Source organism: Chaetodon auriga, chromosome 7 (genome assembly GCF_051107435.1).
Source record: "Chaetodon auriga isolate fChaAug3 chromosome 7, fChaAug3.hap1, whole genome shotgun sequence".
NCBI lineage: Eukaryota > Metazoa > Chordata > Actinopteri > Chaetodontiformes > Chaetodontidae > Chaetodon > Chaetodon auriga.
Genome location: NC_135080.1, coordinates 24,134,151 through 24,159,489, shown reverse-complemented (window position 1 = coordinate 24,159,489; position 25,339 = coordinate 24,134,151). Strand labels below are relative to the sequence as shown.

Below are 25,339 nucleotides of genomic sequence, written 5' to 3'. Positions count from 1 at the left end.
ATGGGTCCTCCTGGGGTTCAGATATGGACATGGACACTGTGTGTCTTCTTGAGCTGTATGTGTGTGGCTCCAGCAGTGGCAGGACCGTAAGTTTACTTGTACTGTCTAATAGAATAGTGATAGCATATGTGTGTGGGGTCGTCAGTGAATTCACATAAAGTCAGATATTGCTTTTTGCTGCATAATCTGGGCTGGAGCTTCTTCTGTGTCAGATCCAGTGAGGTATCTGTTCTATGTTTCTGTTTCTGTGGCTGTAGGCAGTACATGGTAGCCATTCCTGCAGTTCTGGAAGCTGGAGCTGATGCCAAATGCTGCGCGAGTCTCCTGCAGCCCAACGAGACTGTGGTCATGACTATCACCTTCATGTCCCCTGAGAAGAATACAACCCTCCTGCAGAAGACATCCAGTGAAGAGTTTCACACCTGCGTTCAGTTTAAGGTCAGCTCTAGAGATGGGCTTTCATTTTTGCTCATTTCCACAACATTCTGTGAAATTGAGTTATTCAAACTTTTCCTTAAATTGGAGAAACTCAATGGGATTTTGTAACACATAATGTAAGAGACACACAAATGATGAAGAGTCACGATGATGTATTTGTACTACAGCATACATTCGTGCTTTAATGTGTTAATGGCACTCTCTGTGACTATGAAATATTTTTCTGTCACAGGCTCCTTTAGTGCAGGGTGAAGTGGTGCAGAAGTTGGAGGTGGAGGTACAAGGCAACACATTTTACTCAAAAGAAGTCAGGAAAGTCATGACCAAAGCCTATGAGGACATGACATTCATCCAAACAGACAAACCAATCTACCTCCCCGGACAAACAGGTAAGCTTGGTCTGATCTATCTTTGATGTTGTACACAACACGGTGCCGTGGATAGATGGGTTTCCCCTTTACAAAATATTGAGGATGTGCCCAGCAGGTTATAACATCTTTTATATGGACATTTTCAGGACTTAAAATAAAACAATGTAACTAGCATAACGTAAGGAATTCCAGCAAGCTGGCAGTGATAATGCTTCTGTGTGTGTGTCTCACAATGTCAACAAGCAGCGTGAATTAAAAGTACAGAAGCCCAGAGAGAAAATGTTAGCATGTAAAAAAAAGTAACGTTAGTGTATGAAAGTCCTGCTATGTGCCATCTGAGCTTTATTGAGGCTTTCATCTGGGGATGTGGAAGACTTTCCTCTGATTACTGTTCTAATGCTAAAGAATGCATGGCAGATAACATGGGAGTAATGGAAAAGCCAGTAGTTCATTAGCTATTATTCTAACCTTATCTCATTCAGAAATTTAATAGCAATGATGTCATTTCTAAGTGGACTGTTTAACACTGCTGTAGATGATGTAATCTCTTTGCATTCTTCCCAGTACAATTCAGAGTCATCACACTTGACACTAAGTTCAGACCTGCCAGTGAGCTGGTGAGTGTTTGGACAGTCCGTCCTTTCTTTTAGATCTTTATAAAGGGGGCCCGAGCAGATCCTAAAGATGGGTATATTGGCTGATCCGGGCATATGTTAATAGATCTAACACATGAGCGCTATTGTTAATTTCAAGAGTAATCTGTAATGTAACGGCAGTCCAAAATAAAACATATTGATCAATATTTAGTTCCATGTAAGAATCATGTTGTTGTTGATATTGGCAGATACTTAAATTAATGAAGGATTCAGATTGAGATCAGGGCCAAAAACTTGATCAGGTCATCACTAATTCATTTATAAAGCACAGTTTTAGTGACAGTGCTTGATAATGGTGCAGGTTTTGATTTGTGTCCCAGTCCTCCATACTTCACCATCACTAATAATTTCTTTTTATGACTTGTTATTTATTCATTTATTTTGGAGGCAGCATAAAAGAACTACAACTTTCACATTTTGTTATATAACTGTGCTGTAGAATGCCAATTCAATGAACCTTGTACCTTGTGGATCAGATTATACTCACCAGCTCATGGTGACACTTGTGTAATGGATTGGCTTATATGGGTTATCGGTGTGTGTGCTCTTTAACCAGAGTTATGTCTCTCATCAGTCGCCTCCTGCTGAAGCTCTGGGTCAGTAGTACAATCAGGGCCCCTTTAGGTAAACTTGCCTGTGCTACATTTAAACATGTCTGCTAATGATGCAATAAATCTATCGAAACAAAAGTCTTGTTTCTCATTTTGCAGCATTCTGCTGCAGAAAATAAACACTGACGCGATAACCACCACAATTCAACTTTGTTTGTTTAAAAAGAAATTGAACCGTGTATGTATATAAAAAAAAAACAAAAACAAAAAACTATTATTCAGATTGACACTTTGCATATTAGACATACCCCTGATTGTAAAACATCAGAGCCTGGACTGCTCACAGTGGTGTCATTGATTTCTTATAGACAGATGTCTAACTCAGACTCATTAGGACGCTGTGTGACAACAACAGCACAAACCAACCTGTCCTTTAACAATTCTGTCTCTTTCTTTTTTGCAGTACAATATCATTGAACTTGAGGTAAGACAATATCCACACACCATTTTTTTCTCATGTAAATTCAGCATGTTAGCCTAAGCTTTAGATCAGCATTTTTGTAAAGCCTACCGCTAACTTCATGATACCCTCTCAGTGTTCATCCCTATGGTTTGCACTGAAATGGGCAAACAGGCTTTATGTTCCTTTCCCCCTGCAGCCTGTCAGTATCTCACAGTTCAAAAATAAGCACTTTTTGTTACAAACACAAAAATTCACAATTCGAAAAGGACTCCTTAAATTTGGCTGTTAAAGAGTTGATACAGTAAATTACTACATGCTTAAAAGATAAACTGCATCAAATGTTAACATGAACAATCAAACTTGACCTTGGAAATACAAATATTTAACTAAAAAATCACGCTTTTGCTGCATTTTGCTTTCTAATTTGTCCAGTAACCCTCTTAATATCACAATTAATATGAAATGTAATAATATAATTTAACAGAAAAAAAAAAATCTGTTAACAGTCTTCATCAGCAGATGAGGTTTATTTTTATTTTCATTTTGCACTCAAAGAGTGTGATATACGAACCGTGATATAAAAGCTAGTAAGTGACCATAATTTGATTTTTGTCAAACTACATTTAAGTTGATTTAAAAATGATATGGTATACACTTTTTTTAAGCAGTAATTTATGTTCTTATCTGCAACAGACAAGATACGCTGAAATATATCTGGACTCTGATGTTAGCACACGTTCATCAGGGTCTGTTCGAAAGTTGTTTCAAATAATATGTTCTTCCCATTTATTTTATTTAAAGGATGCTCAAAGCAACAGGATTGGGCAGTGGCTGAACCAAACATCCAATGGGAAAATATTGCAGCTTTCATACTCCTTGAACTCTGAGGCCCATGAAGGTACCTACAGAGTTATTGTGACGATTCAAGGAAGGAAAATAAATCACGGGTTCAAAGTTGAAAAATATGGTAAGTTACAGATTGTGATTGTTATTACTTTCCATTTAAATCCATTGATACTGATGCAAGAATACTAACAATCATTTTTTATCCACAGTTTTGCCTAAATTTGATGTAAAAATAAAGTCAGCTGATGAAGTAAGTATTGAGCAGGAAGAAATCAAAGCTGAAGTATGTGCAAAGTAAGTAAGGCCTTTTACCCATTACGCTCTTAAATCATCTCAAATAGATCCAGTTTGGTGAGTGAACGGCTCCTTTTCAATAACACAGTTGTCTATGTCCATCTAATAAGGTACACATATGGACAGCCTGTGCCGGGCCGTGTTGAAGTTGAGTTGTGCCGACTTCTTCAACGCTTTGCCCATGGTAGGTCTATTATCAGAGTTGATGAACCAGAGGGAGTCCCTGAGATAACTGCTCCATGCCACAAGGAGACAAAGCAGGTACTGTTGCCACAGTGACAGTCTCATCTTTGTGCTGAAACAATGTGAATATAAAGGTAGACCTGACATGTGCTTATACAGTATGTGTATGCACTGAATTCCATAAATAATAATGAAATACTGGAGCAAAGGTGACTTCTGGATTTTTTGAGTTGTTGATGTTGTTGAGGGAAGTGTTTGCTTTCATTACTTTCAGCATCATCAGAGGGCTTTTGAATTTCAAGATTTCAAGAAGGTTTTTCTTTTTTTCTTTTTTCATTTATTTCCAAAGGCTTGCATGCAAAAACACAGCATTTCATCGGCACATGCACGGTAGAAAAGCTTTACTGTCTAACTGATCAACTAAGCTTTTTTTAAACTAAAGAACTAAGCTCCTGATACAGTGACTGACAACTGGAAGTTTCCAAAAGCCTTATGGAAACATGTTATGCTAAAGACAAACATAGAAGAGTTTTGAAAGAAAAAATGAAGCTACACATTTTAGTTTATGCCACACATTGAGCTCATCGTTAAACCATGCAAGTGTAGATTAAAGTAAGTGAAAATGAACATGATGGATGTGTTTGAATGTGCTTCCAAAATCCATGGAAGGTATGAAAAAGCTGAACAAATGTAAGACATTCAAAGGTGAGCAGCTAAAAGTTTGAATGACATGTTTGAAGTTAATGTCTTATGAAGTAACACATGTTTGAAAGTTTGACACATGCATCCGTTGACTTTTTCATTTCTTTTTTATCTCATTTGATTGTCCTTTTACAGACGGACAAGAAAGGCTGTGCCACTTTTACCATCCCAATGTCCACTTTCACAAAAATGGACAAAAAGGCCTTGAAAGATATGCTGGACCTGAGGGCTAAAGTGGAGGAGGACGGGACAGGCAAGTCTTATTATATTTAATTATATTGACAATTATAATGCTGTGAATTTAAACAATATGGCATACACACAGTTGTAACATGGGGACGTCTTGTACAGGTATTTCACATCCAGACATGAAGAGAATAACAATTTCTTATGTTGCTGGAAAGCTGTCCTTTATTGACACACCCACGATTTACAAGCAAGGAGCAGATGTGGAGGGAAAAGTAAGTGCATGTGTTCTTCAGCTCCTCGCTGTGATTCTCTGCTCAGTGCAAATGAAGCTATATGCGTTCTCAGTGATGCGACTTTGTGCTTCCAACAGGTTAAAGCAGTACATTACAATAACACCCCCATTCCGGACATGCCGGTGTACCTGTTTGAGGGAGAAAGGTGGTCATCACGTCGACTAAAGAATCTCACAACAGACAGCGACGGTGTTGCCGCTTTCTCATTTAGCACAGCTAATCATAAAGGGAGCATCCACCTCCATGTAAGTAAGACATAGCACTAAAAATACATTCTGTTAGTCAGCATTCATCAACCACATCATAACATTGAAAACTGTTGACTATTTCAATACCTAAACACTTACCTTGTCACTTCACTTTCCAAAGTTTCCTTGTACCACAACCACTTCACTTAATGTTTCTTTTCTGTAATTTAGATCAGCAGCACACCGACACACCAGTACGCTGGTTATAGATCTGCATACTATGAGGCTGGAGATCACACGTTGTCTTTGGAGCAACCTTCTTCTCTGGATACGAAAACCATTAGCTCCCTAGAGGTGAAGAAGAAGGATAAACTTCACTGTGACAGAGAAGAAAGCATCTCCATCCATTACACAGTAGTTGGAGAGGCCCAGGGCTCTGTGGATGTGATGTATCTGGTGAGTGGTGGGTGAACTATTTATCTGCGTGTCACCAGTTCTCTTGCAGAGACATGTTTTTAAAATGACATGTTTTTAAAATGAGAAAGAATTAGGTGTCATTATTTAAGGAACCACTGTTTAGTAGTCTTAAAAAAGGCCCCAGATCTGTTCTTACAGCAACTGTAGTTTAACCAAGTAAACTTTTTGACATGAGCCATCGTATCAATGGGCCTATGTATTCCACTAAATATTTAATAAAATTCCATTTTCCCCAGGTCTTATCCAAAGGAGCCATTATCATGCAAGGACATAAACAGATTGAAGTGCAAGATAAATCAGGTAAGCAAAGAGTGACATCTTAAGATAACCCTGAAGTTAGCATGACTGAATGATTTTTGAACAGCATTTTTATTAATCTATAGAGACATTTGAATGATTGTTTTTTGATAACAGCTGGTATGTTGTTTCAGTGACTGAGGGCGAGGTGTCCTTCCACTTGGTAGTGTCTCCAACGATGGCACCAGAAGTCCAGGTTGTAGCGTACGCCATCCTCCCAAGTGAGAATGTGATCGCCCACAGTGCTGACTTCACCACTGAGAAATGCTTTGAACACAAGGTCAGTGTGAGAGGAAGACTTGTGGCAGTGACTGTGCCCGTCAGATTCAGATGTAGAATCAAAGTGTGTATTAGCTGCAGAAGGTCTATATGTAGCCCGTTCTCAATGATGTGGTCAAGGCACTTGCAGCTATGTGGCCACTTCCCTGCTCGGCACCTCATGCTCAATGAATAGAGCTCCCATTAAAAGTCAATCAGGGAGATATTTTGCAGTAAAATACATATTTGTGTCAAGCTCATTGGTTCTCATCTTTTACCAATGAAGTGCAGAGAGTGCAATGTGTGTGTTCTGTAGGTGTCGCTGGAGTTTTCTCCTTCCTCAGCAGTCCCAGGAGAGGAAACCACCCTGCAGGTGACGGCCCAGCCAGACTCTCTGTGTGGTGTGAGCGCTGTTGACCAAAGTGTCCTCATCAAGGAGCCAGGGAAGACTCTGGATGCAGACAAAGTAAATGCTAGAATCAACCACAAATAGATGCATACATCATTTATGTGGCCTCTGCATTATCTTTTCCACTGTTTCATCCGTCTCACACAGTTTTATTCTGCTATTTGCTTGTGTCATGGTTAATCTTTCTTCCTTTTCTCCCTTTGCCAGATGTACATTGTTTTCAGCTGTGTGATATAGCTGTTCAGTACAGTTCAGTGTTGATTTTTTTTATTTTTACCCAGCTGGAAAATCGTACAACTTTGCTTTAGAAAAAGCGTTGTGATCACAGATTTAAGATAAACAAAATATAATATAGATAAAGGGACTGTTTGACAGCCATACTTTACATCCACATTTCAAGATAAAAGTAGACCTTAAATCCTAAGAGTTCCCTACTGTCAGATCTTCATAGTAACAACAAACATTTGTTATATCTTTGAACTATACCTTGCTTTACAGATATTTGACTCGTTGCCTGTCAGAAAAGGATCCAATATCCCATATGAGATTCAAGATTCTGTAGAGTGCTTGCCTGTGAGACCTAAAAGATACATTCTGCCAAATCACAATTATGGTGACAGAGAGGATGCTCATACAGTTTTCCAGGTACTGCACAAAAAATAATATGCAATACAAAGATGTACTCATATATTTTGCGTATATACATTTAGTTACCACTGATGCATGTATGTTGTTTGATTATCTAGAATTTAGGGCTGAAGATGGCAACAAACCTGTTTATCAGAGTGCCTTCATGTCTCAAGTTCAAAGGAAGAGAATACCACCAAGGCCACCGTCACTATGGTAGCTTTATTTTCCTCTCTATTAAGTGACACATGCTAAATATTTAACAGCATTCAAACAGCTCACTGTGTCATTGCTGCTCTAGACTTCTGAAATCGTTTCTGGTTTCTTTTCAGGAATTAGTTACAGTTATGACATGGGTCCTCAAATAACCAGACAGAATACACGAGTAGTGGCAATGGCAGGTTCTGGTGGCGGAGGCTATGATGCTGCACCTCCACCAATAGTGACAGTCCGAACTTTCTTCCCGGAAACCTGGATATGGGACCTGGTGGAAGTCGGGTGAGCTTTGTGCCATTAAGGATTTGGTCATTAAATGGGGAAAACATTTGTTTAAGTGCATTTGAGTCCTGTGTTGGTCCTTCTCTTTGACTTCCTGCTGTCTCCCTGCACACATGAATGGCCTCAAAGTGATTATCTGACACTGCTTTTTGAGACCTCTCATTTTTATTTAACCTGGTTGTCATAACATATTTGAGGACACAGTACCTATACTGCAGCGCAGTCCTATATATTAATCATCTTCTCACATTGTTTTTCTTTGACTAATCTCAGCAGTCACGTGTGTTTTTCCAGCTCACTGAATGTGTCTGTGTGTATCTGCTGATTCAGAGGGTCTGGAAAGAAGGACGTGTCCCTCACTGTCCCAGATACCATCACCACCTGGGAGACAGAAGCTTTCTGTTTGTCCCCTCTGGGTTTTGGCTTGGCTCCTCGTAAAGAGATCACTGTTTTCCAGCCTTTCTTTCTCGAGCTCAGCCTTCCCTACTCCATCATCCGAGGGGAGCAATTTGAACTGAAGGCTACCACCTTCAACTACCAGTCCAGCTGCATTATGGTATGGGATGACCAATGTTTTAATATAATATTCTGTGGTCAAAATGAATTTTTGTACATCATCCAATATGTACGCAGATTGTGTTTTATAATTTGTGATTAACCAATATTTCAGTGGTTGTCTGTGTTTTGGATTTAACATTTTGATCAGATTCACTCATTAATTGTCATTATATGCTGATGATCCCCTTTTGTATATATATCGGATCCAGATGAATCAAAACTGAAAGATTGCTATCGGTAATGAGTTTACCCACTCGTTTTCAAGGTGGAATCAATATGTTTCAACAATTGAAACCTGTAATTTACTGGACCAAACAAACTTTGGCAGGCTGCTCAATTTTACTCATCAGATGTGATGTCTTTTATTGGAAATTAAAATACATGCATGATGCCGGATTGTGCTGCAGTTTGAACAATTGTTTGCCTGTGCCATGAATTCCCAGTTCTAAAATATGTATTGTCTCTATTGAACAGGTCACTGTGTCTCCAACAGCCTCCTTAGATTATACCCTCACCCCCCTCTCTGGGGACCAGTACACATCCTGTCTGTGTGGCAGTGAGCGCAAGACCCTCATCTGGACCATGGTTCCTTTAGTCTTAGGTGACAGTTTTCATCCACACTGGTGTGAAATGTGAAAGGGTGCCAAGGTGCAGGATTAGCTGTCCTTGTTTGCCCAGCACAACCCATGTTCATCATGTTCAAACACTTATGAATCTACAGTATATGAGAAAGATGTTAATCAAGTTTTCCACTGTGTTTACTGATCTTTTTTAGGGGTTATGAATGTAACGGTGACTGCTGAGGCTGTGGAATCCCACGCATCATGTGACAATGAGATTGTGAGCGTACCAGACAGAGGTCGCATTGATGTGGTCACACGATCTCTCATAGTGAAGGTTGGTTCCTTAAAAATAAGATTACAAAGAAAAAGTTTTTCCATAAACCAGTTTTGCATTGCAGTTAATACAAAGTGAAAACTCTGAAAGTCAAATTATTTCCTTCCTTCTCAGGCTGAGGGAACTGAAATGACAAAGAACTACAACTGGCTGCTCTGCCCAAAAGGTCAGTATAGTAACATCAGAGATGGCCCTTCAAACATTTCAGAGAAGTAGAGCCAAATGTAATAAGTAAGGAGGAATTGACTAGATTACATGTAAAAAAAAAAAAATGTAACAGAGATATTCACTACTTGCAGATAGCAATTAGTTTCATTGCAGTTACAGCTATTGTGCAGGTGTCTCAGATTGTTTTATGTCATTACTTGAATACATTTTATCAACCTAATGGAAGAATTGATCATACCCCAAGAGCCCCCATTGTTGTGACATTGATCTATCTTATTTCCAGCCAGGCCTGTTTCAATTCATGATTCACTATCCATCAGTTAAATGTAAAGACATCTTTGTTTTAGGACTGCACTGAGCTCTACTTGAGGTTTCGCTCCATAAGGTCTTTATTGTCTCTGTACACAGGGGAAGCTTTGATGGAGGAAACAAGCGTACAACTCCCTGAGAACATGATTGATGGATCTGCCCATGCTTCACTCTCAGTCTTGGGTAAACTGATAAGTTAATTTGAATTGATTGTTGCGTAATGCGTGTACCTCCCTTGAAGCCTCGATATTAAGGGCATCAATCAACTTCTGTGTCCTTTTGGAGGTATCATGTTTTGCATATTATACCATTATACAAACCATTGCACCTTCATGTAACAGAAAGTATATTAAAAGATCCAGACATATCTTAAGATATGTAAAATACTTAAAATACTGAATAATAAAAATACCCACTTGTAACTCACAATTACCTGTTGCCCTTAATGTAAAATCCACAATCTATGAACATGCCCCTACTTCACTGAAGTAGTCTATTCTCAGTGTATGTGCTGTGCAAGCTTCAAATTCCACATCAAAATTGTTTAAGTTCATGTTTTGTTTTGTTTTTGTCCAGGCGACATCCTAGGCCGAGCCCTGAAGAACCTGGATGGACTGCTGAAGATGCCATATGGATGTGGCGAGCAGAACATGGCACTTCTGGCCCCCAACATTTACATCCTCCAATACCTGAAAAACACACAGCAGCTGACCCCAGCCATCAAGGAAAAGGCCAATAACTTCCTGACCAGTGGTGAGCCTCTGTTGGTTTTATGCGACAGCTAAACAGAAACATTTAAGAGATATGATATGCCAAATGTTACACCTGTAACAATCTGGTACTGGTTGCACAAAATATAAGCAGAAGATCTGTTGTGTGTAATCACTTGACAGCATCCCTGCCATAACTTTGAATCTACTAATGTGACCTCTGTTTCATGTAATTCCCCCTTCTCCCCTCATTTCCTTTCATTTCTCTACTGTCAGCTGTCCAATGAAGGCAAAGAAATCCCCAAATAGTGAAAACATTACCTTCAAAAATCCTGTCTGACAATGTGTGTAAGGTCAGTAAGCAAATAACCGTGTTTCTTTTGTCATACAGGCTACCAGAGACAGCTGAACTACAAACATGGCGACGGTGCTTTCAGCACATTTGGATCAGGGATGGGCAACACTTGGTGAGAATATTACTGATCAATCATCCACAAAGACTGAGTCTTTGTACATGGTCTGCAACATTCACCATGTCATACCATGGAAAACAGTTTACCTCAGAGTAGACCATGTTGTCTGTTTTCTTAATCCCACTCCTGCCTACACCTGCTGGATTTCTGACCATTACCACCTGTTCCAACAATGTGTGTATTCCCAGTCTGCCTGTAGCAAGGTTTAAACCCCCTGGTCCCATGAGATTTGCGTTGGGTCCTGCAGGATCCCAATCCCGATGCAGTCCTGTATTTTGGGGCGCACCGCTGCAAAAATTAGCATGTTGTGTCACTCCTCTTTAAATCCTATGTAACTCCTAAGTTCTTCACAGTAATATCACTAATGTTCTCTCTGGATGTAAGCGTGTGGGTAAGTATTTCTAATTAATGCATGAATTAGCATAGATAAACATAAAGTGCTATTTCTGGTGTACTGTGGTGACTGTCGTGAGACATTTCACAGATCAGGTGCTTCCTTGTCTTATCTTGTCACTTAATATCTAACTTTGTTGTGATGTTCCCAGGCTGACTGCTTTTGTGCTGAGAACTTTTGCCAAAGCACAGTCTTTCATCTTCATCGATCCAAACAACATTCAAGAGTCTAAGTCTTGGCTGGAGCAAAGACAACGAGAAAATGGCTGTTTTGAACAGAGGGGAAAACTCTTCAACAACAGAATGAAGGTTAGATGAAAGGCTCTTCAGAGTCTGTGTGAAAATGACTGAGGATAGTAAAACTAAAGAAGGTTGGACATATTCATTTTCACTGTATCATCAGAATCTGTTTCATTCACAGTTCAGTAGTAACTACCAACCTGGGATCCCTTTCACAAAATTTTGCAACATGCAAGCATGTATGAGGTGATTCCCTCTCACGTTACCTCTGGTGCTTTCACTTTTGTCACATGCTTCATAACTGCAGCGCATGCATGAGCACGCAAGAGCCCTGAGGAACTCAAATTTGCAATTTCCAGGTGACAATCATTTGTGAAACAGGATACTGCCCCTCAAAGCGAAGCAGAGAAGATCCTAAGAAAGACTTACTGAGGTAGCAGGCACAATGATTGAGGTGTTTAAAACAGCAACAGCAAGACTTGGCAGTCCGTTAATTTCACAGTAATACAGTAAAGCTTATTGTGAGTGAGGTGTAGAAGTTATTCTTCTTTAAGAAAGCTTGTAAGTGTCAGTGAATACAACACAATCTTTTACTCGTCCAGGCTTCAGGGACGAGTGCCTAGGCTACTTACAGTATAAACATTATTAGGAACGACTCACAGCTGCTTGATGTCGCAGTGGGAAGTCGAGGTGTGTTGGGGGTGGGCCTCTCTTTCCTCACCCACATGATGAGGTCCCAGCAGGCTCCTTTGTGTTAGAGGTACAGTGATGATAATGTCTGTGTGATGCTTTCCCTCTATAGGGTGGCGTGTCTGATGAGGTGACTCTCAGTGCTTACATCACTGCTGCCTTCTTGGAGATGAATATGTCCGTAAGGGTGAGTAGACTCCTTCCAGCACAGACAGTTCACGCCGCTTCAACTGTAAACTGCTAACTTTTACACAGACAACAAGAAAAATATGACTTTTTTCCATACTGTTGACATACAAATAAAAGCCAGGTGTCTAATAGAAAAAACAAGGCTGAATAAGCTCCCAGTGGCTGTCATGTTATGTGCATGCCAGCTCAGCACTACGTTTATTTCTATTGCTTTAATTTGATAAATTCAACAGTATTATGCTACAGCAACACCTTGTTGATCTGGATTACTCAGTTAAAGTGTTATATGGTGTGTGTATGTGTTCATGTCTCAGCCAAACTGTATTTTTTAGTAACATACAAACGCCACAAGATGGCAGTAGCTACATTTCAAGTGCTGTAAGGGAACCTAAGGGAGTTTTGTCTGTGAAAATGTTTCAGAATTAAAGCCTTGTTAAGAAATGAAGGATTTCTGTCCACTGAAACACCAGAAGGATTTTCATTTTGAGTTTTCATTGTAATCATTGAAATAATTTTATTGTAGATAAACAGCCATTTAACTGCACTTACTTCAGGATGGTTTAAATCGTATTTTGGGATGGTTTGGGACAGTGATGAAGAAAAATTAAGCAAGAACCCTGTTTAACATCCAAAGCAAAGGAACTCGTTCACGCAGCAGTCAAAGACAAAATTATTGTCAAATAGAATGAACCTGATGTGTTTGGATCAATAAAGTCAGTTGAAGTAATGTCTTGCAATCTATCTTGTCTGTCTGTTGTAGGATCCAGTGATGAAGAAGAGCCTCTCTTGCCTCAAGGAGTCCATCAGTGACCTCAGCAACACCTACACCACAGCTCTGCTGGCGTACGTCTTCGCCCTAGCAGGAGACATGGATACCCGCGCTCACCTTCTGAAGCAACTAGACACAGCTGCAGTACACCACGGTGAGTCATCCTCCTGAGGAGATCGTTCTGGCTTCATTACTGTGAATGTAGCTAACCTTGTGGCCATTTGTGGACGGCTGTTTGTAGGAGGTTTCCTCCATTGGTCTCAGACAGCCACACATACATCAGCCTCCCTGTCTGTGGAGATCAGCTCCTATGTGCTACTGGCCAAACTCAGTGCCTCTCCTACTGCTGAAGACCTGGGCTACGCCGCCCGCATCGTCAGATGGCTCACAGGGCAGCAGAACTATTACGGAGGCTTCTCCTCCACACAGGTACAACCCAAACACCGTAAAACTCTAAATTGTAATGGTCTTACCTTACAGGCAGCCATGACAGTCAGGTGACTTCTGTATGAAAGATTGACCTGGAATTAATGAAGTTAACTTTATGTAAATAAAAGTAAATGTTTACATTTGTATACATTTAAGCACATAAAGCATTTGTGACTCTGTGTGTGTGTGTGTGTGTGTGTGTGTGTGTGTGTGTGTGTGTTTGTGTGTTGTAGGACACAGTGGTGGCTCTTCAGGCTCTGGCTCTGTACTCCACTCTGGTGTTCAGTCCAGACGGTTCCAGCACAGTGACAGTCCAGTCTCCCAGTGGCCAGCTGACATTTGATGTGAATCAGGACAACAAACTGCTCTACCAGGAGGAGGTGCTGAAGGACGTGACAGGAAAGTACAACCTGGAGGTGAAGGGCACTGCGTGTGCTTCAATTCAGGTGAGTCGTCACTGCGGCCAGCTCCTCCTGTCTCTCTTTAATATGCATACATCGCCACAAACACTATGCCAATGTAACTATGCCCTAATGTTAGCAGCACGGTAGTAATACAGAAATAGAGCAATCGTCAGTGACTCCATTGTGAGGGCAAAAAGAGGTGAGAGAGGGCAACCCTGCCTTGAAGCTTCCTCATGTTCCTCTTTTCCAGCTCTCTGTTCACTACAACATCCCAACTCCTACTGATGTCACAACCTTCAGTGTGAAGGTGAAACCAGAAGCTGACTGCAACAGCAAATCTCAGAGACCCAAACTCACTCTGAAGCTACAGTCCCGGTAAGTAATCAACAAATAGATGGAGGTTACAGCAATGACAAAATACTGACATTCTGTAGAAACAACCCTCAGCGTCTACCAGCTCAGACTAAGTAGCTTTTGGCAGGTGAACATGTGAGAGATGTTTACGATTAAGTAATTAATACGCAGTTCAAAGATATCGTGCAGATGAAGCCCGTCCAAAGCCTGATATGAAAAGCTGTCTCTTCATACAATCAGTAGAACTATGAAGAACAGGATGAGATCTGAGTGGTCACATTTTTCTGGCTGCATTACAGATACAATGGAAAGGAGAGCAACACCAACATGGTGATCCTGGATATCAAAATGCTCTCTGGCTTTGTCCCCGACCCAATGTCTTTGGCGAAGGTGAGTTATTACAGTGACTTTAAGCTGAACGGAAATGGAATAGTTTTCATTTGTTGCTGATGAAGGACCCAGCTGATTATGGTCTCCTCACAGCTCAAAGGTTCCCCAATGGTGGATCGTGTTGAACAAAAGGAAGATCATGTTCTCGTGTACCTGCAGGAGGTGAGAGGATTTCACAGAGAGGAGCAATATATGATGCTCTCTTCGTTTGTCACTGATCGTGTCATCTTTTTTTCTTCCCACAGTTAATTAAGGACATACCCATCAACCATAGCTTAGACATCATCCAGGAGCTCCCAGTGCAGAACCTGAAGCCGGCTGTGGTGAAGATCTATGACTACTACCAGCCAAGTAATTCAGACACTCCACTCCACTCCTCATTTACAGAGAGCACACCACACAGTGACACACTCAGCTCCTGAGTGCAGATATACAACTACAGATATCAGAACAGTCATTTCACATATTTTTACTGTGTTTAATGCGTGTAATTTTGACGTCATTTTCTACTTTTTATTTTCCCCTCAGGTGACCAGGCTGAGACAGAATACAACTGCCCTTGTGCTGCAGGTAACAATCTGTAATAACACACAGAAGCACCACAGTGTTTCTCACAAAAGTCATTTAATGACTGAAAAACATCTGAACATTTTTCTTTTTCTTTTGCAGCTTGAAGAGTGACGTGCGGTCGGTCTTCATGTCATCACTGATTCCACTGTGATTTAAAAAGCCCTGCATTTTATGAAAGATACTTGTTATGTATCTTTTGTATTTTCCTGTCTGCTCCTGTAAACACACACAAACAGTTTTACACTTATCTGCTTGGTCATGCATCATGGATAGTAAAATAAAGTGATCTAAATGTCCCGCTTAAAACTGATCTTGTGTTTGACTGTCTGTGTTCCACTATTTCTTCTGTCTGCAGTTTATTTATCCCTTGTATTTCATCCACAGACTGCAGGTCAGCGTAGTGTGGAAATGTACTGTCCATCCAAAAAAGCACCAAGTGCAACACAAGCAACACATCTTACTGCTTCAAAACTTCACAACCCCAAATTGCTATTTAGGACCACTGACTCTCTTATCCACCACTTTTTCAATTCCAATAAAGTCTTTTCTACCAAGGAATGGGAGAAATTTTGGTCCTGCTTTTTTTTTGCCAAAGTTTTCAGCATTAGAGCCCAAATCTCGCCATCTCTTTCGATTCTACCACACAGTGAGGTGAAGACTGGTAGATGTTGTAAAATAGGTTTCTGCCTTTCTGTCTTTAGATATTTTTTTAAGCAGCTGTGTTGTTCAGTCAGTGTCAGAGCGGACGAAACCTGAAACGCCTTAAAAACAAACCGTATTAGGAGATCTTTTGCGCCATCTTGTGGTAGATGTGTGTCACAGCAACATGCGGCGGCGCAACTAATTTCACTTTCTGTTCTGCTGAATTGGGACGAAAGGTGTCAGTCAGAAAGTCCAGATCAATTTTCTGCTCAGTTGGTCATTTTTCAAAGATTTCTGCTGATGGATAAGAAGGAAGCGACGCGTACATGCGGCCAATGGTGAGAGTTTACTTCATGAGAGGTTTTCTGGGATTTGACAGCAGATTCCATGAAAAGTCTGGATGTTAAAGCTCGTTTTGATCATCGGCAACAAAATATACTGTACAGATCGGTCAGTGTGAGTTCGGATCAACTCTGAAGAGGAAGTTTGTCAGTATGATTTAAAGCTGTCAGACCAGCAGACTCCTCACAGGCTGCAGCGAGAAGAGAGCTGCTCAGTGCTTTCTGTAATTTAAGACGATATTTGGAGGAAACTGCAATCCGAACATTGTGCCTGTGAATATCTGATTGATCGTCTTTCACTGTCAGGCAGCCGGAGTTCAGATTAAAACTGCCTTTTCGAAGCAAGTCAGATTGAAGCACAGTGGACACTGTAACAATAGCATTGTTATTAAATTTTCTTGACAGAAAGTTGAACGAACAACACTTTCTGCAAAGCAAACCGTTCACTTCCACTTTGGTCAAATCAGTATTTTTTCAGAAAGTGAAAGAGGAAGGTTTTCCAGCCGGAAGCATCTTGTTTGAAGTGACATTTGTTATCTGAGATGGGTCTGATTTATAGAGACATCCAGTTCTGCTTTTAAAGTCAAAAGAGCACCAGTGAAACCAGTAACTTTTCTCCCTAACTGGCCAGGTGTTGTCAGTATCAGTAGGTGACATGAATGGATCAGCCGATACTCTGGAGTTACTGGAGCTACTGGAATCCTCTCCAGAATATTTGCTGTGATTGTCCCAAAAAACAGAAACAAATCTGAAAATCTCTGAAGTGTGTTTGTGTTTGTCAAATCAGACTCGCTGGTCCTGTTAACGACAGTGGCTGACGATACCTTGATTCAGGACAGTTTTAACAAACTTTCCTCAGACAGTGAGGACAGAAGATGAGCCTCTCCCTCTCCCTTTATCTCCTGAAGCCACAGAGACATTGAAGTGGCCAACTTCACTCTGCATGAAACGCACTGCAGCCGCTTCTTATGCGTCTGTCCGGACTGTGAGGAAGCTGTTCCCAGAGAGCACCTGGAGCAGCACAGAGAGGAACAGCACACCCAGGTGCCCCCCCCCCCCCCCCCCACACACACACACACACACACACGCACACGCACACACACACGCACCACGTGATAGTGTGTTCACTGCCGGTTTACAGCTCTATGTGTTTGCAGGTGAGATGCTCGAAGTGTAACCAGAAGATGGAACGTTGTCGCCTGATGGATCATGAAGTAAGTCCAGAGGTGCTGTTGGTGCTGTTGGTGCTGTGTACCTGAACACAACACAGAGAAAAGTATCGGACAGCGTAGGAAACATCTCGAATGCAACTTATTTCTGTTTATTTTGTCACTAGTGGTAAAAAAAAAGACAAAACATTAAGCAATAATATAAACAAAATATCGTGAAAGATAAATGGGACCCTGATGATGTCATAGTGATGTCACTGGGGTTATCTAAATTTGGACATAGTTTTTTTTTAATGAAAATCCACCTTATAAACAGAGGACACAAAGTTTATAAAGACATGTGTTCACCAGGTCAGGAGGGTGGAATGAAAGATCGATCTTGTTGCATTATGGGAAATGTAGGATCACTTGATTGTGGAGTTTTAGACACACTAGGGACTAAAAGTAAGGACATCTGGATCGCGTCCATTTTATTGACACTTTTAATAAATGTGGTCTCTTATGAGGGTGTTCAAGGATGACCAACATCTCTGGATTGGAACTCAGATGGTTCATCATTTCATTTCCACTTTCATGCCAACAAATCCCAGAATAAGCAAATATCCAGATTCACGCCATATCTGAGGTCCTGTCAGGTGTAAAAGCACTGGCTCTGGCTGGCTGATGTGAAGTCAAAGTTGAACCCAGTATGTATTAATCAGTCTGACTCGGCTCTGTCTCCCAGTCTGATGAGTGTGTGGAGCGTCTGCAGAGCTGTCAGTTCTGTGAGCTGGAGCTGCCGTGGAAGCAGCTGAACGAACACCATCAGGCCTGCGGGAGCCGCACCGAGCTCTGCAGGGACTGCGGCCGATATGTCACCCTGAGGGAGCTGCCTGAGCACGGCTTGACCTGCTCAGCTACTGACGGGGGCTCCGGTCCTCCTCCAGCTACCAGCAAACCACCAGCAAACAGCAGTAAGGGGATGTAGTTCAGGTTCTCTCAAACCGTTACCGCGTTCTCGCAAACTGTTACCGCGTTCTCTTAAACTGTGACCGTGTTCTTTTAAACTGTTACCATCTTCTCTTAAACTGTTACCATCTTCTCTTAAACTGTTACAGTGTTCTTTTAAACTGTTACCATGTTCTTTTAAACTGTTACCGTGTTCTTCTAAACTGTTCCCATGCCCATTTTCTTGTCACAGCAAAAGTAACAGTGCCTTGTCGCAGGTGTGCAGTATCATTTCCAGTTGAGGATCTAGATGAACATGAGGTATATGCCTTTTTACATATTGTGGGAACAAATCCTGAAACTAAACACAGAAAAACATGAAAATAATACCTTTGTCTGTATCCTCCAAACCAGTTCCGGTGTGTTCTAGCAACCAGAACAGACGATGAAGAGGAAGAGCCAAAGAGGGAGGATGAGGGTGATTTCACCAGGCGGGGGGTCAGTCGGCTGAGCAGCACCTATAAGGCAAACTCCCTGTCACACAGACCCAGAAGTGGTCCCTGGGTTGCGGTAGGGGACCCAGACCAGATCAGCACCTGCCCCCACTGCCACCTGGCACTGCCCCTCCTCACACTTCGCTGGCATGAGGTAACATTCCTGCATCGCACGAGATCAGTATAAACAGTGTTGAACAGGTCGATGGTAAGAGGTTTCCCCTCCTCTCTGTGTTTCAGGTGAAGTGCCAAATCCACGTTCTCTTGAAATAAAGAGAGAACTCCTCAGAAAGGAAAAGCTGCTTCAGAGATCTGTGATCAGTGTGTCAGTAGCAAAGATGGAAGACCAGAAACTTAATGTTATTTTCAGGTTGAAATGTTTCAGTTCAGGTTTACATAGTTTTTAGTTTTACTTAGTGTGTATGTGACTTGCATGATGCTCCCATGGAGACGGAGTTGTTCAGAATATAACTCTGTAAGCAAACTTGACACTCCTGATAACTTTATAAGGTTCCTTTTGTTTAATAGAAACACAGCTACTAAACTGTAATGAGAATTGCTTCTGTCTAAACCAGCGAATAGAATGTTTTGTGTCAGAAATCTCATATTTAGCAGTTTTTACAGGAGTTTATACAGAAATGGATCAGATGATGCTGAAGTCTCCATTAACATAAAAGGTTTCCATGTCAGCGTCTGAATCTCATATACATCTATTCAAATACATCTATTCAAATACGTGTTAACATGCTGCAAACATCAGTGAGTAAATATCTGATGACACTAACCTATCGCTGAGCTATCATCTCTGCTAATGTTACTGCTGTAGTGTTTTGTAATTTGAGGTATACTGTGTTATCATTATGAAATGTCATTTTAAAATAAGTTTACATTGTGATCAAAGGTGTCAGGTCAGATATGTCGGCCATGTTTCATATTAGCTCATTTCCTCTTCAGTCTCGTTAAATGATCAATAATTAGCTAGCTAACGTTAGCCCTGTCAGCTGGTTCAGTTAGCTTTGTAGCAGTTTCACCTTGCTCTTACTGGCTGAAAGTATTTACTTTAGCTAATCTCTACACAACAGCTGGTGCATCTCACTCCCATCTTACTTGTTGCAGCTTTTGCCACATTACAATCCACAAAGTGAAATATGGAGATTTGATTGATTGTTTGATTCATCTGATTCATGCAGAAATGCAACACCACAGATAAAGATAGCTCATTTTTTAAATAAAATAAAAACCAGTGTAACCATTACTGTCAGATGGCATAAAACACGTCACACAGCTCTCACAGTGAAGATGAGGAACTGAAGAAAACACCATTGAAACCACGTTTAGACCAATGAAAGAGAACTCCATTCACACATATTTTGAAATGAATATCAGTGCATTGTGAAAGAAATGAAGGTTCACGTAGACCTTCCTGTAGCTGACGGCTCAGAAGTGATGTATGATGATGGGCTCCCTGTGCTGGGCGCAGACGACCTCGTCGATGTAGAGAGCGCTGGCCTCCATCTCGATGTTTTCCTGCAGCTGCAGCTGACAGCAAACCAGAGCCCTCTGCTCCTCCTCTGACTGGGCCACCGCCTCACGCAGTCTGAGAGTACAGAGGGAAAAGAGACGCCACATGAGGCGAAAGGGATACACCTCCAAACAAGCCATCAGCAGCAATCCAAAACAGCCATGAACAACATGGAAGGTCCTTTCTGTGCATTTTTAAAAGTAAAGTTTTCTCTTTCTACTGCTCTGAAACCTACTTTATACTTTGTTACACTCATAACATGTTCTGACATTTTAAAATGAGCATTTCCATTATCACAATGTTTGAATTCTTCTCATTTGTTGTCTTTATATTGGAGATTTCTTGGTTCTAGTTGTTGTAAACTAGCAGCTGTGAAAGCTGTGTGTCCACACAGGTGTCATTTAACTTTCACTGCATCACATTAGAAAACATTTGTTGCCTCGTTCCTTCACGTCAGAGGCGAGTGTGTCCTGGTCTTACTTGCTGATGTGAGCGGTGAGCTGCCGGACCTCCCCGAGGATCCGGGACTGTGCTCGATCGTGGCATTGCTCTTTGGCGGACCTCTGGTGGCGCAGAGCCAGCCGGGCCTGAGCCAAACTCAGAGCATGTTCAGTCTCTGTGACGGCCACGTGGAGATCCTCTCTGGTCCTCTGCTGGCTGCCAATCTCAGACAGAATCTAGAGGGGTCACACAAGGGCCAGTCAGTATTTGCCTTCATAGCAAATCAGCAGGAAAATGACATCAGCTCAAAACAGCGAGAAGGGTTCGTTTGTTCCCTCCATGTTTGTTTATCGTGCACTCAGGGAATCAATCAAACTGCTGTCAGGTTGTTTCAGTGAGAGATCTTCAATTTTTTTTTTAAATCTGGCTTTTTATTGTGCAGTCAAATGAATATCAGTCAAACTGCTGTTGGTTTGGACAAGCACATAAAGGAATAGAAGGATGTGAGCAACACATTAAAATTATGGACAAATACACTTTTTAAAATGGCATCGACTTCTAACACTTATGAAGTGAAAGTAAACATAGACCTTAAAACAACATAAATGACTGAATGAAAAAGTGTCCATAGATTCTCCACACAGCTCGCTGTCAAAAGACGTCTTTAGAACTTTTTTCTTCCTGACAAATAGTGCCTCTGAAAACACCATGGCTAGATACAACATCACTAAGAGGAAATGAGAATATTTAGTTTTTTGTTTTTTTTTGTTTCTAATAATTAAATATATATAATTTTAATTTATTTATTTGGCTGTCTGTGTGTGGTAACCCTTTCAGTGTTGTTCAGTTTTCGCACAATGAACATGCTTCAGTCTGAAAACTGATGTCACAGCCGATCATTTCTATGTGCAGCAGTGATTTTCTCCTCAAAATGTGGGCTTTCTGTAGCATTTGCATCAATAAAAGTGTTTTAAAGAAATCTGAATAAAAATTCAGTTCTGATGATAAATCAGATTTTCTCTCTCACACATTTATTGTAACATCTGCCTCCCACTGCCTGACTTCACCTCCTTTCATGTCACTCTCACTCCTTGAAAAATAGACACCATGCACTCATCTGCCATACCGTGGCCAGCTGATCCTCCATCTGACTCTTGGCAGACTTGGTCTCCTGGACCTTGAGCTGAAAGGCTGCTGTTGTGGCCTGGACCTGCTTCTGCATGTCAGCGGCCGTCTGCTCCAGGAGAGACTCCACCAGGGCCCGCAGGGCCCGAGAGTTGGTCTCCTGCTGCTCCGCTTTGGCTATGTTGATGTCTGAGATGTTCTCCCACTGCTTTGGAGTCACTGCCAGGCTGAGAGAGGGAGGCGTTCAAAAACTTATGAGGAACTAACAGAATGTCTATTCTGTACATGTGCAGACAGCCCACATCTGTCTCGACATCTTGAAGTGTTTGAAGGACCCTTTCTGGATGTACACTGGCAAAGATTTCAAATCATTCAAAAATTATGAACTTCAGGTCTTAAAAACTGCCTTTTCATAGACACATCATTGTCTTTATGGAGCATAAAGGAACACGTTAGTTCACCTCGGCAGAGCAGTTCTGGTGTTTCTGGACTTGTGCAGGTTGTTGATGGAATGGGTGGTCATTAAGGCACAGGAGCTGTCGATGCCCTGAGCCTCACATTTCTCCATCAGATCCTCCTCCAGATGGTGCTTGGCAGATCGGTTCAGCCTGGAACACAAAACAACACGTTTCGTCTTGGTGTTACTGACAACTGTAAGCAGCGATGTGATTTTCCTTCCAGGTTTCAAGACAACAGACGTTAGAAATTCCAAAATGTGTGCATACTTTTAAGATCCCTTCAATAGAGTCTATATAATCAAAGCTAGTCCGTCTCCCTCACCGTATCTGCTCAGTGATCTGCTCCACGACACGCTGCAGAGGGGAAGCCACTCCCTCAATGACCTCCCTCTCCTTCAGCAGCTCTCTGTCCACCTCATCATGCAGCCTTTTCGGGGGCCGACGTTTCATTCTGCAGGCCACAAAACAAAAGAGCATCACTGTCACTCGACGCAGATAAAAAGGGCATCATCTCCCAGATCTCTGGAACCATTGGTGAGATGAACCCCCAGTCAGCAGATATACTGAGAACACAGTGGGACCAGGACTCAGGCCCTCAGCTTCTAAACAAAACATGGAATCCAATTCTTGAACAAATACATATATTAAAAAAATAAGTCAGCCGAGTCTGCCAAATCAAACAGACAAAGAAATGCAAACATAATGCATTTTTCTTCTGATTGTTCAAGATCGTCTCTTCCCATCAATTCCTGGTCTAACCTCTCCTCCAGACAGAGAACGGTGACTCTCAGAGGCTCTTTGCAGGCCTCAAGGGCTTTCACCACTCTGCTCTGTAAGTCAATGAGCTCATCAATCTCCACAATGATCTCCTCCAACTTCAGCTCCAACTCCTTCTTCTGAAACTGGATGTCTCTGCTCCGCTGATCTGAACAGCAGAAGAAAAAACACACTCCAGTCCACCTCTGCAGCCTTGACAACATCAACCTTTGTGCTAAACACAGACGAGCTGATGTCTTATTCTCCTTCTCACCCAGTTGCTTGTTGTCATCACTTTGCATGCGTTTGCAGGATTTGTCAGTTTCTGAGATCAGACTCAAACATTCTGCTCTGAAGAGCTCAGAGTGGTTCCGCGTTACCTCAATGTTCACTAGATTGGGTCCACCACCCTGCTGGCGGTCGCACTGTGGGGCGGACATCGTTCTCCACCGGTGGTCCATCACTGACGGTACAAGCAGGTCGAGAGAACATGTGTTAAAAACTATGGAAGAACTGTGGAAACCTCAAGGTGAAAGATGACTGAAAACACTTCTTATGAGACTATGTAGGTTTAACTGGACACCCACTGATCATTTCTCTGAGAAATATCACAAAGAGGATCATCATGTATTCATCATGTGCTGCTGAATGAAAGAAATCTTGGACAACATTGAGAAACATGAGGCTGAATGTGGCTGAAACAGCAGATTTACGTTTGTTAGGAGATTAAAATCTGCGAACTAATGTACTAAAAGAGGAGTGTACAGTTCACTGTCAGCCCAGTAATCTCCTGAAGAGTGGTTTAACGCTGTATTGGTAAACAAATAGACAATATGTAATTTAATCTCAAACATTTGATGTCCATAATGAAGATGATCACAAAGATTCAACACTGTTCATATTTAGAACTTTTTTTAATGTGAAGTCATGTCTTTGCTTTTTTCCTACACTATTGGAATTGAGAAAGAGGTTAAAATCAGGGGCCCGACAGTCCTTTAAGGACGATTATATTCCTGAGAAGAGTATTTTTGTTGATAGTTAACGTTAACGCTGCCGGTGACAGCAAACTTAACATTAGCCGCTGCTAACGTTAACTGCTAACTTTAGCTGCTAACTGGTGAGAAACTCGTTGACGTGTGTTCCTCTGTGGAGTTTTGAGTCAGCAGATACATTACAGCAAAATAAAAAGTGTTGTCTTTGGTCGTACCTTTTCTGTGAGGTTGTAAACAAACCAAGTGTAGCTGTTAGCTTTGATGTCTTCTCCTTCTGGCTCTATTAAAAATGTAAACAAACGGTTACTATGGCAACAGAAGACACGCCACAGGTAGATCCGGTTCGTCGCTCTCGAGCTGCCGTCAATCAACGTCTTCACATTTCAGTTTGATCATATTGAACTTCAAGTCATTGCCTGAAAGTTTCCACGGACACACAGCCACACTGTGGTCTGATTCTAACAAACACTTATTATCATCACTGACAACAGGCCGAATAATAGAAAACAGAACAGAAAAGTAACGCTTCATCAATAAACCACACAAAGGATGAAGTGAGACTTATTTAATATTTGCCTTTCCAAAGCTAGAAATCTGTGGGTGTTCAGTTACAGTCCATTAAGAGGTTTCACTGCTATTTGAGAAAATAAGTGACTTTATAGTTAAAACAAGAAAACAGCAGTGACATAAATTGGATGATATAATTGATTCCAGCAAGCTTGACTTTTTAGCCAATACTACACGTGTTTAAAGATAACTAAGTGGAAAGGTAGAAGGACAGGGTCAAATCGTCTTGTATTATCAGAGGAATATTTCATCATTATTACTTTACCACATGTCTGTAAGACCACCAGACACAAAGTGCTGCTGAACAGTCATGTCTGTAACATACACAGATATCAGGGAAGCCAGCTCACCGGAGTGGCACCCTCATTCATTGCTTCCAGTAAGTACCCACATTTGCTTTCATGTCAAGACCACACACCACGAAACTAGATAGTAAGACGAAGACAAAGCCATGTCAAGGTAGCACCCAGCCAACAAGTGACTCGAAATGACTGTCTCTACTACAGTGGTATTTTATGTGGTGATGGGTAAAATATCTATTAATTCCACCTCGAATGACCAACAACCACCAGAGGGCTCCAGTGCACAGAGTGATGGAGTCCTAAGTGAGAGCCTGAGAGTG

General features: G+C 41.4%; 3 protein-coding genes across 5 annotated transcripts; 2 read left to right on the top strand and 1 right to left on the bottom strand.

The window, feature by feature from the left end:
- On the top strand, window positions 1-15,387 carry LOC143323442 (alpha-2-macroglobulin-like). Its single transcript, XM_076735283.1, has 36 exons — window positions 1-86; window positions 258-438; window positions 671-827; window positions 1,374-1,426; window positions 2,480-2,500; window positions 3,281-3,446; window positions 3,535-3,619; window positions 3,730-3,880; window positions 4,640-4,757; window positions 4,856-4,965; window positions 5,064-5,231; window positions 5,406-5,630; window positions 5,888-5,951; window positions 6,083-6,228; window positions 6,523-6,672; window positions 7,114-7,260; window positions 7,362-7,458; window positions 7,575-7,740; window positions 8,071-8,296; window positions 8,773-8,899; window positions 9,074-9,195; window positions 9,310-9,361; window positions 9,772-9,855; window positions 10,249-10,425; window positions 10,774-10,849; window positions 11,401-11,557; window positions 12,291-12,365; window positions 13,128-13,290; window positions 13,378-13,565; window positions 13,799-14,011; window positions 14,220-14,344; window positions 14,623-14,713; window positions 14,807-14,875; window positions 14,959-15,064; window positions 15,242-15,283; window positions 15,383-15,387. Exons 1-36 carry the CDS (start codon window positions 1-3, stop codon window positions 15,385-15,387), a joined length of 4,389 nt encoding a protein of 1,462 aa, XP_076591398.1.
- Window positions 15,388-16,225: 838 nt separating this feature from the next.
- Window positions 16,226-19,312, top strand: LOC143322916 (XIAP-associated factor 1-like). Its single transcript, XM_076734358.1, has 7 exons — window positions 16,226-16,263; window positions 17,175-17,310; window positions 17,424-17,480; window positions 18,160-18,388; window positions 18,616-18,683; window positions 18,777-19,010; window positions 19,097-19,312. Exons 1-7 carry the CDS (start codon window positions 16,226-16,228, stop codon window positions 19,127-19,129), a joined length of 795 nt encoding a protein of 264 aa, XP_076590473.1. The 3' UTR covers window positions 19,130-19,312.
- Window positions 19,241-24,530, bottom strand: LOC143322915 (tektin-1-like). Of its 3 annotated transcripts, XM_076734357.1 has the most exons (8): window positions 24,366-24,530; window positions 23,433-23,621; window positions 23,162-23,327; window positions 22,725-22,853; window positions 22,406-22,552; window positions 21,946-22,171; window positions 20,859-21,055; window positions 19,241-20,453 (listed from the first exon to the last, which is right to left on the bottom strand). In XM_076734357.1, the coding sequence occupies exons 2-8, from the start codon at window positions 23,617-23,619 to the stop codon at window positions 20,294-20,296; spliced, it is 1,212 nt and encodes a 403-aa protein (XP_076590472.1). In that variant the 5' UTR covers window positions 23,620-23,621; window positions 24,366-24,530; the 3' UTR covers window positions 19,241-20,293. The 3 variants fall into 3 exon arrangements, with proteins under 3 accessions (XP_076590472.1, XP_076590471.1, XP_076590469.1); XM_076734356.1 differs by having other exon boundaries at window positions 23,433-24,530; XM_076734354.1 differs by having other exon boundaries at window positions 23,162-24,530.
- Between the last annotated feature and the right edge of the window lie 809 nt (window positions 24,531-25,339).

Bases quoted from the DNA above. Each gene is read 5' to 3' on its own strand.
- LOC143322915 (XM_076734354.1), bottom strand. From the start codon at position 23,619: ATGGACCACCGGTGGAGAACGATGTCCGCCCCACAGTGCGACCGCCAG. The intron at 22,172-22,405 runs GTGAACTAACGT...TCCCTCTCTCAG, and splicing joins ACCAGAACTGCTCTGCCGAG to CCTGGCAGTGACTCCAAAGC. The intron at 20,454-20,858 runs GTAAGACCAGGA...CTGTACTCTCAG, and splicing joins CTCACCGCTCACATCAGCAA to ACTGCGTGAGGCGGTGGCCC.
- LOC143322916 (XM_076734358.1), top strand. From the start codon at position 16,226: ATGGATAAGAAGGAAGCGACGCGTACATGCGGCCAATG. The intron at 17,311-17,423 runs GTGCCCCCCCCC...ATGTGTTTGCAG, and splicing joins GAGAGGAACAGCACACCCAG to GTGAGATGCTCGAAGTGTAA. The intron at 18,684-18,776 runs GTATATGCCTTT...CCTCCAAACCAG, and splicing joins AGGATCTAGATGAACATGAG to TTCCGGTGTGTTCTAGCAAC.
- LOC143323442 (XM_076735283.1), top strand. From the start codon at position 1: ATGGGTCCTCCTGGGGTTCAGATATGGACATGGACACTGTGTGTCTTC. The intron at 8,297-8,772 runs GTATGGGATGAC...TCTATTGAACAG, and splicing joins ACCAGTCCAGCTGCATTATG to GTCACTGTGTCTCCAACAGC. The intron at 11,558-12,290 runs GTTAGATGAAAG...TTCCCTCTATAG, and splicing joins TCTTCAACAACAGAATGAAG to GGTGGCGTGTCTGATGAGGT.